Source organism: Pangasianodon hypophthalmus, chromosome 10, assembly GCF_027358585.1.
Source record: "Pangasianodon hypophthalmus isolate fPanHyp1 chromosome 10, fPanHyp1.pri, whole genome shotgun sequence".
NCBI lineage: Eukaryota > Metazoa > Chordata > Actinopteri > Siluriformes > Pangasiidae > Pangasianodon > Pangasianodon hypophthalmus.
This window is the reverse complement of record NC_069719.1, coordinates 27,901,793-27,915,933: the sequence shown is the minus strand read 5'-3', so window position 1 is coordinate 27,915,933 and position 14,141 is coordinate 27,901,793. Positions and strand designations below refer to the sequence as shown.

Genomic DNA, 14,141 nt, shown 5'->3' with positions numbered 1-14,141 from the left:
ATACAGTGTAACTCATTTCAAATAAATAAGATCTACTTTGTTTACAGTCGTTGCTGTGAGCAGCCATGTTAATTTGATGTCACTTGCTGAACTCATGGTCGAGGAGACCGTCCCAACTTTCCGAGTTGCAGGGGTGTTTTTCCTAGTCGGAGGTCAGAAATTCCACATTACGAGTGTTATTTAAAAGTTAGTGTTGTTATTTATGTCATTTCTGCCAACGCTGCTGAGCCACAACACGGAATCGCGTTCACACGCGGCTGTGTTCAGAGTCAGCAACTAGAGCTGGAGAGATAGAGAGGAACAGCTTATTATCACTTTCAAAACTCAGCTGAAAACTTTTCATGCAAAAAATATGCAATAAATTTTCTCCTCCTCGAAGGTGTTTTTTTTTTTTTACTGCTTTGTGTTACACGCTTCTTAAAAGTAACTTTGCATGTTAGAAAGGCGCTATATAAAATGAGCACATAAATAAATCAGCTTTACAGGGAAATGAGCTAAAATATAGGCAATATTTAGATCTTATTATATTCAATTGCTCAAATGTTTGCATCCCCTCTCTACTTTACAGATTATATTTGCAAAACCAATTCAAAATATTAATAATTGCAATGTGTGTAAATCCTGCAACAAGATAACATTTCAAAACATTTAAGGCAAAATCAAGAGAATTTTTTTTAATTGCTGTGAGCCTCTTAGTCTCCAGATATAATCTGAAAAAAGTAGTGTGTAATATCTTCATAAAGCTTTTAAATTTATTACATTTTATTTATTTCGATCCATCATCAATATTGCCGTTTTTTAGCTTGTGTTAATGACGGAACATCTGTCAAACCCAGTACACTCCATGTCTTTTTACTTTAAATAAATTTACTTTTTCTTCTTCTTTTTTTGTGAAAGGGTGTGCAAACTTTTGCACTCTTTTAATGTTCTCCAAAGTGTTACCATTTCATGTAATTCTATTTTGTGGGTCAGAGTAATCAGAGCAACCAAAAGGAAACGACCTGACACTAATGGCTTCCTGTTTCACACGATTTATCTCACTTTTTTAACTTCTTCACTTTCTTTCCTTCTTATTTCTTATTTCTAATTTTTTTTTTTTTTTTTACAAAACAGCTTTCTTATTTGCTGTGCATGGGTTCTGTAAAATATTGATGTTGAATCGCTTTATCAAAATAATTCCACCATTAAACATAGGCAGAGGGAGGTGGAGTTTGTTTCCATGGCAACGGTCATGACCACCATCTTGCGAGACTCAACTCCCAAGAATCAGGACAACTCTTCACATGAACTGCTGTCAGAGATTTTACTGACTCAGATATTTAAAAATATATTTTATTATGGTTTTTCTTTTATAGAAAAATGGAGAAATATCCTTAAAAGTAGAATAAGCAGCACTCAGGAGAAAAAAACATCCCGCTTTTACATTGTGAGTGATGTTACATGCCCTCTAGAATCTCTGGTCTCAATACACTTCAGAATATTCACTTTTATAATCTTTCTTGATTTTTAGGGCATTTCCAGAGCAAATCAGTTATAAAAGCTACTACTACATGGGCAAAAGTTTGTGGACATCTGTTGTGCTTGTTGAACATCCAGATTTATTCCCTCTGCTGTTATAATAAGCTCCACTCTTCTGCGAAGTCTTTCCACTAGATGTTGGAGCGTGGCTGTGGGGATTTGTGTTCATTCAGCTACAAGAGCATTAGTGAGATCAGGCAGTGATGTTGGGTAAGGAGTCTCCAGTTCCAGTTCATCCCGAAGGTGTTCAGTGGGGTTGAGGTCAGGGCTCTGTGCAGGACACTCGAGTTCTTCCACTCCAACCTTCACACACCATGTCTTCATGGAGCTCGCTTTGTGCACAGGGGCATTGTCATGCTGGAACAGGTTTGAGTCTCTTAGTTCCAGTGAAGGGAAACTGTAATGCTGCAGCACACAGAGACGTTCTATACAATTGTGTGATTCAAACTTTGGGGAAGAAGCACATATGGGTGTGATGGTCAGGAGTGCACATACTTTTGGCCATATAGAGTAAGTCACATGTGAGGGGAAAATAAGTCAGATCACTTTTGCCTGCAATGTAGTTGAAGCCTCATCATAGCGACAGTTCAAAATCTTTTTCCTGACTGCAAAAAAGTAGCTTTCACAAAGGCATTAATCCTGCTGACCTCGTTTCTGTCAGAGGAAAAAAAAATCAATGCTTTTTATCAGTCAGTTTCTCTCATCGACTAACTTCAAACTCACAAACCAGAATGATTTCAAATCCACACATCTTCCTTGGTTCAGCGTCATGTTATTTTGCTGTGGGACGGCGAGCGGAGAGGGGCGGAGTCACTCGTCCTGGACGTGGAGTTCGTTCCGGTACTGCAGCGTGACCAGCGCAGGGTGTAATTCAGTGTGCTGAGCGTCCCACTGCGCAGCAGCTTTACACACTCCTGAAGCCCAACACATCGGCAGGCTTGTCATTTCAGCCAGTAAAAGCAATGATTAACGCTGCTAAGGGTCCATTTTCGAAATATAATATAATGACTAGCTCGCGCTGTGATGATGTCTAAACACTGTGTATCGCTTTCCGGGGTGAAGTGTGGCTTTCTTAATGATGCGCTGCTAAAGCCGGGGCTGCGTTGTGCCAGACATATACACTACACACACACACACACACACAGCAATGTTATCATTCTTATCTGTTCTGTTTTTCTCTCTTCAGCCTGTCCAGTCCTCCAATTTGGCCAGGGAATCACTTCTACCGAAAAAATAAAGGAGTCCTCCTACCAGGTACTGACCGTCTGCTGATCCTGTCTCTCTGTCTGTCCCTCTCCCTCTCTCTCTCTCCATCTGACTCTCTATATGTCTGTCTGTCTTTCTCTCTCCTTTCCTCTTTATCTAAGTCTCTCTTTCATTTTCTCTGCCTCAGTTTCTCAAGTCTATGATTCTGTCTGTCTGTGTGTCTGTCTCTTACTTTATCTCTTTCTGTCTCAGTCTGTATTTCTGTCTGTCTGCCTTTCTGTCACTCTGTCTATCTATCTTTCTTCTTCTCTCTATATCTATCTCTCTCTTTCTCTCTGTCTGTTTTTCTATTCTCTCTCTCACATTCTGTATGTCTATCTCTGTCTTGCTCTGTTTCTCTCTCTCTCTCTCTCTCTCTCTCTCGCTGATTCTGCTAAATTGTAGAATCTGTCGTTTGGATTTCCTTCTTTTAGCCAAAAAAAACAGAATCTCAGTGTATTTGCATGCTCTTTAGACAAGGCTTTCCTGAAACAAAAATCTCGTATACACACACACACACACACACACACACACACACACACACACACACACACACAGACAGACACACAGACAGACACACAAATATATGAGAGGAATTAGTGCAGTGTGTGTCTTGCAGTATTGTGTTTGTTCTGGTTTTAAAAGAAGCTCCTCCGGATCAGAATCGATTTTCCCGCCTGCTATTCCAATGTCATTGTTGGGATTCTCCCAGTCGTCCCTCCTTCCGCTGCTGCAATCCAGTGGAATTTCTCCTCTCTGTTCATTCAGAGGAGGATTATGGGTAAATCATCACTGTGCAGTTGTCATTTGGAAAGATGATCAGTGTTCAGGACTGTGAAGTGGGAATGCAGAAAGCGGAGCACTCTGCAAAGCTCTGCAAAGCTGAGAGTTCACACTTCTGAGAAATTTTGTCCTGTTCTGAAGGAGACGTCTCTCTCCTGGGTTGGGTTTTATCTGGGACACTGAAGTTTTTATAGTAGGGATGTTGTCGCACCTCTGTAGATCCTCATCTGAACTTATTCATAGACACTAAACACTAAAAGAAATAAAAAAAAAAATCAATTACTAAAAAAAATCACAGTGCTTCATTTTTCTACACACTGCTTTAAATGTTTGACCTGACAAAGCTTAAAAGTCATATAAGTAAGGAATAAAACACTCCGTACCATGCTGTTATAGGAAAATAATCAACAACAGGGTGGTGTAATGAAGCACCAGTCACAGATTCACAGAGTCATCACCTTGAAGTTAATTATTTTCCTAGAACAGCACAAGGGTTTTATTCCTTTTACATGACGGTAATTTGCCAATGATTACAACTTTTTATTATTGAAAGAATGTCATGTCATGCTTTTTCTCCCTTTATTGTTACATTTAAAGTTGTAGAAAATCCACAAGAAGTTCAAGTATGAGTGTTTAAGCCGCAGTCACAGCTTCAGTATGTACATTTCATAGAAAGGAAAGTCTGAGTAAACATCTGTATGATCTATTACTTATTTATTTTTTTGTTTTGGAATTTCATTAAGCTCATGTACCATTGACTGCTGATCTGAAGAAACAGTCGAATTTGTTCTGAGTGAGAAGAGACTAAAGCTGCTTTCACACTTTTTTTCTCAACCACAAGCACTCATTTTATATGTAATCCTACAGGAAGCGTTTCTTTTAAAGAATGCTGCCACCACCATGCTTTTTTAGTCATAATGGAGCTTCCAAAGTTAAACAAAGGTTCAGCTATTCGGAAAAGTGGCACCAAGAGCTTTTTTACCTCCCGACCAATGAGGTTGCAAGGGAGCAAAACAAACATGGAGGACAAAGTGCTGGTGAAAAACGAGTCTTGTTAGTGAGTGAATATGAGGAGATTTAGAACATGATGAACTGAAAATATTTCCGTCGATATATATATATATATATGTATGTGATGTCACGTCTCACTTTAACTGTTTTTCATCTGCATTACTGATAATAATAAATCTAATCTAAAAAGAAAGCTAGGCTAGTTAGCTAGCCAATACGACCTACAGACTTTTTTTTTTTTTTTTTTACACTTTTACTGAAAATAAAAGTGTGAAAGCAGCTGAAGATGTCACAGAGTCTCTCTGTCTCGTCTCTGAATCATGTTTCTTTCCCCACATTGCTGTTTGCTCATTGTCTGAGATTTAATTAACCTGTTGGCATTTAGCGGTGGCTAACAGATATTCTGACTGCGAACAGAGACATGAACATGAATGTAAGACACTTGTACTAAAATCACAGACTTATTTCTGCTCTAAAATAATATACTTACCTTCCGTCAACTAACTAGCGAGAATAAAAGACAGAAAAGTGGGTCTTTCATACACTTAGCATTCTGCACGTCTCTCTCTCTCTTACACACACTCGCAGTAATTCAACATTCATGACACACTCGTGGGAACGGCACCTTTAGAGAGTTGCAGAGAGGCGCCCGTGCAGGCGGTGGCTTGCTCGCTGTAATTGGCAGTTAGCGGAGTGTTTTGTAAACTCCTTTGTGGCTGTGATATTATATGGTGCGCGGGGAGGCGGCGGAGGCCCAGGATGCACCTGTGACGGCTGCCACGTGCATAGGAGGGCCATCTGCTGGGTGCAGGCACTTAGCTTACACACGCTAACACACCTCTGCACGCTAGGCTCAAAGAGCCATGCTGAGATCCACGGCCTTCGCTTTTATCCGCCTCAGCCACCAAACATCCTCTGTCCATTACCTCTGCTTCTAATTAGGCTAAGATGCTAGCCTGTTGTAATTAGCATCGCTTGCCTTGAAGTGTCTCGCTGAGTAATTCATTAACACAGACCTCTTTTATCTTGTGTTTTCTTTCTTTTTTGTGACATTTTGTAAAGAAGAGAAGAGTCACACACTTCTTCGTTAATATTCGCTAATCGATTGCTGGATAACACTTTCCTCTAGACAAAATAAAAGATATATTGTACCTACTACTAGAAAATGTGCAGCTGAATGTCACATGATCTTTTCAGGTTTAACAAAACACACACACACACACACACACACACACACAAAACAAAACCTGCTGTAAATGTTGTTGACGCATTAAACTCAGTCAACAAACAAATTATGTAAAATCACTGTGTGGTGCTGTCACAGGAAAATAATCAGTGATGGAGTGGAGTGAGGAAGCGGAGTCCCTTATTTCCTATAACAGCACGGCCTGAAGTGTTTTATTCCTCTTATACCACAGCAACTATTTATTTCCTCCTACGTTTTTATCTTTTTATAGTTATATTTAATGATCTGGATGCAGGTTTTCTCTTACTCTTACTCTCTTTTCTCTTTCTCATAAACGAACATTATATAAATGTTAGTCTCCTTACAGAAACCTTTCACTTCCCTTTGTACAGATTTAGAAATATTTTTATTATTATTAGGCTTACATTTTTTTTTTTTTTCTTAGAAAAAAAGAAAGTAAATGTTGGACCCCGGACATGTCCTGTACATTTGGGGAAACAACGCAACATTTTTAGTCCATTTTTTTCTTATTCTTTTTTCTTTCTGAACAAGACACCTGTTTGCAGAGCCAGGTGTGTAACCACACGGGTTAATTTTAAAACCCTGTAGCACTAGCGAGGTTATCTGGAGTGAGTGAAGGGATATGTCTGATTTTCTCTACATACGTTCTGTGCTCTGAAGTGCTCCGAGGTCTTGATTTGGAAAACACGGCGAGTGAGAAGAAGCAGGCTCGTGAGAGCGGCGCTGGAGAGTGCTGAAGAAATGTCAGGGATTTACCCCAAAAACCCTCAGAGGGAGCGACAGTTAAACGAGTGGTTTATTATTTATTCAAAGGTGTTTCATTCCCTCCCTCCCTCCTTCACACCTCACTCTCCATCTCTCTCTCTCTCTCTCTCTCTCTGTCTGGGATCTGCCTCGGAGCACGCAGGAGATAATCTACACTGTATCACAGATAAGAAGCTGGAAATAATTTATGGTTTTATTTTGATTTCGGCGTCTGAGCTGAAGTTTTGGGGTTTTATTTTTCGGAGCTGCGTGCTGGAAGAAAACAGACCTCGAGTGACTCAGGAGATTGGCAGTGATCTCAATCCAGAGTGTGTCGTCCATTAAAATGATTTATGTGCCCTTTGAGCATGAGGCTAATAAATAAGTCGAGTTGGAGGAATTGTGGAAAATTGGAGTGAGTCAAACATTGTTCTTCAGCGAGATTTAGTTAACGCCCGCTCATTTATAAACGCTGAAGACTGACCAGTTGCCCTGCGCAGTAAAGCTGCACGTGAGAATCACAGCCCGCCTCCATACACTGTTTATACGTGTGTTTGTGCAGAGCACAGGAGAGCATCACTAACACTCACACACACACACACACACACACACACACACACACCACATACACAACACATATACACACACACATCACATACACACACACACACACACACATCACACAGACACACCACATACACACCACATACACACACAACACACACACACATCACATACACACACATCACATACACACACACCACATACACACACACACACACACAATAACACTATCTATCTATCTATCTATCTATCTATCTATCTATCTATCTATCTGTATGTCTGTCTATCTGTCTTGTCTCTGTCTCCTCTCTCTCACTCTCTGTCTTTCTCTCTTTGTTTCACACACACACACATGCACACACACACACACACACACACACACACAGAGTCAGTCCTCTGTGATGTAGCAGCGAGCTCTCAGCACCTCTCACCTCTCAGTTCACTTTGCAGCAGGTCGGGATTGATTTGGGGATTGCTGAAGCCCTTTTCGCACTCCATGAAAAGTGATCCAAATAAACCCCCCATCCTTTCTTCTTTTCTCTTATTTTCTTGCTCTTCACACTAAGTCTGAAGGCTGCGGGAAAACCGTGCCCCGATTAGAATCAGTACACCACTCCGTCTCTACGTGTGGAATCGGGTGTTAAAGCAGCAGTGATTAAAGATGCAGCTTGTCTTTTTTATTTATTTATTTAATTTATTTATTTATTTATTTATTTTACATTTTTTTAGACCTGCAATGTTGGTGTATTCAAAAATACCTCTTAAAACTCCCTGCTCCTGCCATGATGTGCCATGGATCTGGCTAGCGTCTTCATTTTAGGCTTGTGTTTACATTCTTCTGGCCCAGTAATTGGCTCCGCCCCCAGATAAAAGAGAGATGCTCAGCTTAGCCTGCCTCCAAGCACTGCTTTTCATAAATTAAGCTAGATCCTGTAGTCTGATAACTCATAACTGATAACTCTGGTGTCCTGACTCAGCTGTGTTTCGAGGAGGAGATGATAGTATTAGCGAAGGAGGTGGAGTGTGTTAAATTACAGATGGGAAAAAATAATTAGCTTCACGTTTACATCTATGTTTCGTTGCTAATCAATGAATCAAAAAATGGCCACTCCAGTCTGGTTAGAAATTCATATATGTGTGGTGGACACGATCAAATTTTCACATTTTTCTACTGAATACTACAGACTAGAGATGCTGCACGATAGCACTTTTTCTTTTCCCATATTGATACTGAAACCTTGATTTTTTTTTCTTAAAAAATTTTGAAAAATCGCTAAGCTTTAATTTTTTTTAACTGAAGTGCTTAAAATGATTCAGGAAAAATACATCGCTAAAAATATAACTTACACAAAACAGCTTTCACGCTAAAATATTATAAATTAATATAATAATGTATAAATATGATGAAATCAATCCTATAAAAAAACTACAGTCAAGTCAATTTATATGTAAACATTTCCAGTTCCAATAAAAATCTTCCTCAAATCCAATCCTTTTCTCTTTGTCACAGGATTACATTTAAAGATTTCGTTCCAACTGCAGTGAAAGATGTTCTATCACTACATTTATAACCTAATCTACTGATGAAAAATTTTACTGCAGAAATGTGGAGAATTATTAGTTTACGATGGGAAATGAGTTCTCCATTTGATTATCAGCATCATCCACATCAGTCTGCTGTAAAAGTCACTCACGACGTTTAAACACAAGCCTCATCATTGCGTCTTCACTCCGCTGATCTCTGTTCACGCTAACGTCAGTCAGAAAATGATCACTGACAGCTAAATTCATTGTTATTTTTTATTTTTATATATTTTTTGCACTCTTCTCTGTTTTGATGATGACAGCCGCTATCTGAATTGCTAATGTTGGTTTCACTACGACATGCAGCTAACCAACAGCTTTGTGAGAAAATTGTGAGAAAATCGCTCTTAGCTAGTGAGCTCTTGGACATCTTTAGCAGACTGACTGCTGTGTTTGTTAAACTGGCTCTTTACACAACACGATCTTTGCAGAAAACCACAGCAAATTTTCTGAAATATATTTTGATTGTTTTTGGCTGTTTGCCAGAATTCATCTGCATGCGACAGCCGAGATTTATTCTCCACTCCATCTCACATACAATATTTACGCTACACCCCTGCCTTCTTTTAAGACAAAAGCGTCTTTAATGGCTTGAAATTCTCAAACTAAGTTGTTTGCTTGTGGAGGAGAAAGGCTGTCAGGATGGGACGAAGATGTGGAACTCTTTCCGTAATGCTTTTCAGACGTTATTATTGTCAAGGCCTGGAATTGTGCGCTGGAGCGAGCGTGCTTGTCTCCTGCCTCCCTGCCTCCCTCCCGCATTCCTCTTTTATCTCCTCTTTGTTCCACAAGAGTTACATCAAATGAACGTGACAAAACTAAGCCATGGGTTTGAAAGTATTTCATTTTGTGTTTGTTTTTCTGTGTGTTCATGTGTGTGTGTTCTTGGCTCTTTTCATTCAGACTTTTCCTTCGATGTCATTTTTTTTCAGGTTATCGATCATGTCATCTGGTAGCATCTCCAAAGCTCTGCGGTTCTGTGAGGAGATCTAAGTGACACTTATCGTATTAGCCAGTGAATGGGCTCTTCTTTCATCTCATGCTCGTGCACCACGAGCAGCTAAATGAGCAATAAACGCGCTTATTTGAGCAGCTTCCTCTTCGGACCAGCGCGTGTCCTTGGAGTTTGATCTCGCCGTTCACACAGATCAATCTCCCGTCTCTTTTCTCAGATATCAGCAAAAGTGAAATGATAAAACGCTGTTGTGCTACTGTTCATCACCACCTAACCTGAAACCTATTTCCGAGAGAGAGAGAGAGAGAGAGAGAGAGAGAGGGCGAGAAAGGAGAGATAGGATAAAGAAGGAGGGAGCAGAAGCACAGTAGGGAGCTGAGATAGGATAAAGTATGTTGTCGAGGAAATGACATCATCTGGCTTCTCTGGAGGTGGGCGGAAAGTCATTTTCCAAAGCATCTTCGTCTCCATCCTCCTTTTTTTCCCCTCCGCTTGTTTTATGGTGCTGAAGTTCCAGCATGAGTCAGACGGGTGACTAAGAAGTCACATTGAAATGCCTGCATCTCGCCTGCAGCTCCTCTCCACCAGAGTTAGCATGGTCTGCGCTAATATTCGCACAGCCATCACAGGGGAAATGATGATCGTGTCTGGGGGGGAAAGTGCATCTCCGGAATTCCATGACAGTCATTCCACAGCGTGCGTAGTCAATTTAAAGAATATATTGGCTGTTGCCTCCTGACCCATCCATTTGAATAGTTGCTGATTGCCCGTGGGTCTGGCCTTCCATCACGAGGAGGAGTCTAGCCCAACTCTCTATCCAAGTCTGACTCAGATGAGGAATGTTTCATTAGAGAATCTCCGTTTTCTTTCAGGCTAGTGTAGATGTTAAAATGAACTGTCAGAGAAATGAAGGATAAGGAATAGCCAGGATGAAGTTCTCGGTCCTCCCACAAAAGGGAACACGTTCTGCTCGGCTGCTTTCCGCCCGCTCCGTTTTCCCTCCTTCATCTCGGACGTGGGTGTTGCATCTTGCTGAGCAAATTGAAATCGTCAAGCAGCGAGGCTCATGCTAATTACTTTGTGGAAGGTGGGGAGTTTATTGGAGGAGGCTTTTGTAGAGCGGATGGTCCCTCTGTTCGGCTCAGTTATTCCGGCCGTGCGGCTGAGCAGATTTGTTAGGGTGTTTGGTGTGTGATTGGAGACAAGCTGTGCATCTGTCCTGTGGTTCTGTGCCAAACGTGTTGATGAGTAGAGATGAACTGGTTTTAAATTAGCCAAACCTGGAGTCAGAGGCGTTCTGTCGGCCCTCCTTAAAACTTTCGCATCCAGAGTTCTTGAGGACCCTCCAACTAAGAACGCTTGCGGAGTGACACTTCTGCAATTGCTGATTTTATGGAAATGACAGCCTGAGTGAGGAATAAAACACTTCGTGTTTATAGGAAAGTAATCAATTACAGGGTAGTGTGATGAAGCGGAGTTGCTATTTCTACCCTGAATAACAGCACGTCCCCAAGTGTTTTATTCATCTTATATGGCACATTGTGCTTTTATCCACTTACAGTAACATTCAATATTGTGGAAAGTCCATGAAAGTAGTTAGTTCCTGTTCTCACCAGCCTCTCTCTTGAATTTAATGCAATTTTAAAGTGAAAAAAAAAAAAGGCTTGTTACTGAGAAACCATAATGCATGAAGTCCTCCATTTTGTGCTGACACTGGAGACTCCTTCCATAAATGTCTCTGCACAGAAAACTTATCACCATATCAACGATTATACACTCTGTTTATGTGGAACGAGAAACGATAGAAGCCATAACGTAAGGTGCGCTACTGTCAGAGCTGCTGAGAATCCAACAGCGATGTAGTATAATGTTGCATATCTCTCTCTCTCTCTCTCTCAAAGGGCGGGGTTACACAATAGGTTTACACCTACACACTCGCAGTACTTCAGAGGTGTATGCCTACACATGAGAAACGGCGGAGAGAACAAAAGATCGAAGGTGTGGTTGCATTTCAGTCAAGATCCCTCATCAAACCTGCAGTAAATCCTTTGCATGTAATGGAAGGAATGCGAGCTATTTATTCAAACACCTGTGGACCACAATATACATCTGCACGAATGTTCACCTCCTCGTCTCACAGCCCTGTTTCCCTTCCTAACGGCCTTATACACAGCCGTTAAGTTGAAGAAATAAGTTACTGTCCTGGCTTCATGGTTGCTCTAGAGTTTGGCAAAATTTGGACAAAATACCTTCAACACTACACTGCTGATTTATTCCACATGATTCATTAATCCTTAACACAATGCTTAACTTTTCACAACTGTGATTTGAGGTCAAAGTTCTATTGCTCAGGCTTATTTTGAGTGGTGTGGATATGCTAACACATTAACATTTGAATTGAAGAATGATTTTTTACAAATTGCAAATTGCTAAACACTTTTTAAAAGTCAGGTAACTTTTTGTAGGATTCTATTTTGTTTAAAATATTAAAAAATGAAACGTTACCAATAATGGAACAAACCAATAAGTAATAATAATGTCTATAAAATCCCAGTAATATCCAGTGTTATTGATGAGCAGCCTCTGAAAAATGCCAGACCAGAGACTGTATGGATAAGAGACAGGACACGGTTAAAATACGGCAGCTGTATTACGCAAGTCCCGCCCTTTGATAAAAAAAGAGCCAATTAGATTCGCCATCTAGTGTGATGCAGTAGATATTTGTGATATTTGTGCAGGGAGCTTATGCAGGTTGTGTTTCAGAGAATTTTTAATACCAGCAGAACTTTTTATTTAAGAAATTTTATTTTTATCCCAGTTCTGTTTTCTGTGTTTCTTGCCATATACTTTCATTTAATAATTAAGGAATAACCACTTTGGGGCATGCTGTTATAGGAAAATAATCACTGATGAGGTGGTGTGATGAAGCAGAGTTACTGTTACCAACCCAAAGTTAATTATCTTATACCACAGCAATTAGCCAACATTTTTTTTTTTACTGATTAAAGAACAACACATCACGCTTTTTATCCAATTATACTTCCATTAAATGTTGTAGAATGTTGGTGAACAAGTTAGTTCATGTTATCTCACTTATGTTATAGCAGCTGGTTCTCTCACCAGCCTCTCCTTTCTCTTGAAGTTAATAAGAAAAAACCCACAATTTGTTGTGTTATTGAGAAATGGCAAAAAGTGTGAACTCCTCTGTCCCGAAGATGTCAGAAGTTAGTGCAGTTATTATGAAGGCTTATGCTTTAAGGGTGTAACGATACACAAAAATAGCCTCCTTCATTATTAAGTCTACTGAGTGTATTGCTCATTATCAGATCACAAACCTCATATTAAACGATACGATGTGCTGTGTTATTGCTATTCTAACATGCTAATAACAGCTACCAGAATGTAACCTAGCCATTCTCGAAGTTGAATTCATTTTTCAACCCATGACTTGTGTAATCAGCATGATGTCACTTCCTGTACTCAGAGGAGAGGTGATGTACAGCCAGACGCTCCTGATGCTTTTACTTTAAGGTGCTTTTTGTGTAACAGGCAGGTAGCCGAGGTGGCCGAGCTCAGACAGGGCACAGGGTCACGACGATGTCGATGCTGATGTCGATGCTGAGCACTGTGCTATCTGTGATCTCAGACGAGCAGTTCAGCAGGTCCAGGGGTTCGCTGTGGCCTCAGGCTGCCTTTCAGAGTCACAGGTTTAACAGAGACCCATCTGTTTGGAGAGCTCAGCTTCGCTCTGGATGCCTTCCCCCTTTTTCCCGTCGCTCCATCCTTCTCTTCCCCAGTTACGTCTATAAATAGCCACTGAAGTCAGAGGCTCTGCATTACAATATTACATCGCCTTCCTTTGTAAACTCAGGAGGAGTGTGTGTGTGTGTGTGTGTGTGTGTATAACACTGTTAGTATGCGTGTATACTGGCGGGTGGGAGATGTATGCACATATGTGTATGGTTATATGTAAGTGTGGGTGTATCCGGGGTCAGAGAATTCCAGCTCATGTGAAAGACCTGTGTGTGTGTGTGTGTGTGTGTGTGTGTGTGCGTGATTCCTCCCCCGCCGTGGCTCTGGTTTCTATTACTGGCAGTAAACAGAGCAGAGCGGTGCTTTTTGCTCCCCTCTCAAACACGGTGTTAAGTTTCCTGCTTTAGCTCCCGCCTCACACGCCGCTCCCGAGGAGGTGGAACGGGAGCGGTTGCCATGACGACGGCAAAGCCTCAGCCGCGGTGGAGGAGCAAGAGAGAGTGCCGGGATTGCGAGCCGAGATGGGTGACGCTTTCAGATCGCAGCAACAACGGAGACAGAAGCTCACCACACTTCCTAAAGAGCCTCTCAATTATTCATCCAGGCACCAGAAAGGTTATTTTAGAAAAGGAAAAAAAAAAGAGATGCGAAGGGAACAAGAGAGAGAGAGAGAGAGACAGAGAGAGAGAGAGAGAGAGAGAGAGAGAGAGTCCCTTTTTTCATTGACACTGTTCAGGGAATTAGTGAACTTTTTAAAAGAAGCAGTTTAATAGTTTA

At 40.8% G+C, this 14,141-nt stretch overlaps 1 protein-coding gene across 3 annotated transcripts in view; it reads left to right on the top strand.

Annotated features, from left to right (window-relative positions):
- foxn3 (forkhead box N3) overlaps positions 1–14,141 on the top strand; it is an 85,935-nt gene that overhangs the window by 51,749 nt on the left and 20,045 nt on the right. For all 3 annotated transcript variants that reach the window (XM_026926309.3, XM_026926311.3, XM_026926310.3), the window contains exon 4: positions 2,705–2,772. In XM_026926309.3, coding sequence (XP_026782110.3) covers positions 2,705–2,772 — 68 coding nt within the window. The remainder of the gene's footprint in view (positions 1–2,704; positions 2,773–14,141) is intronic.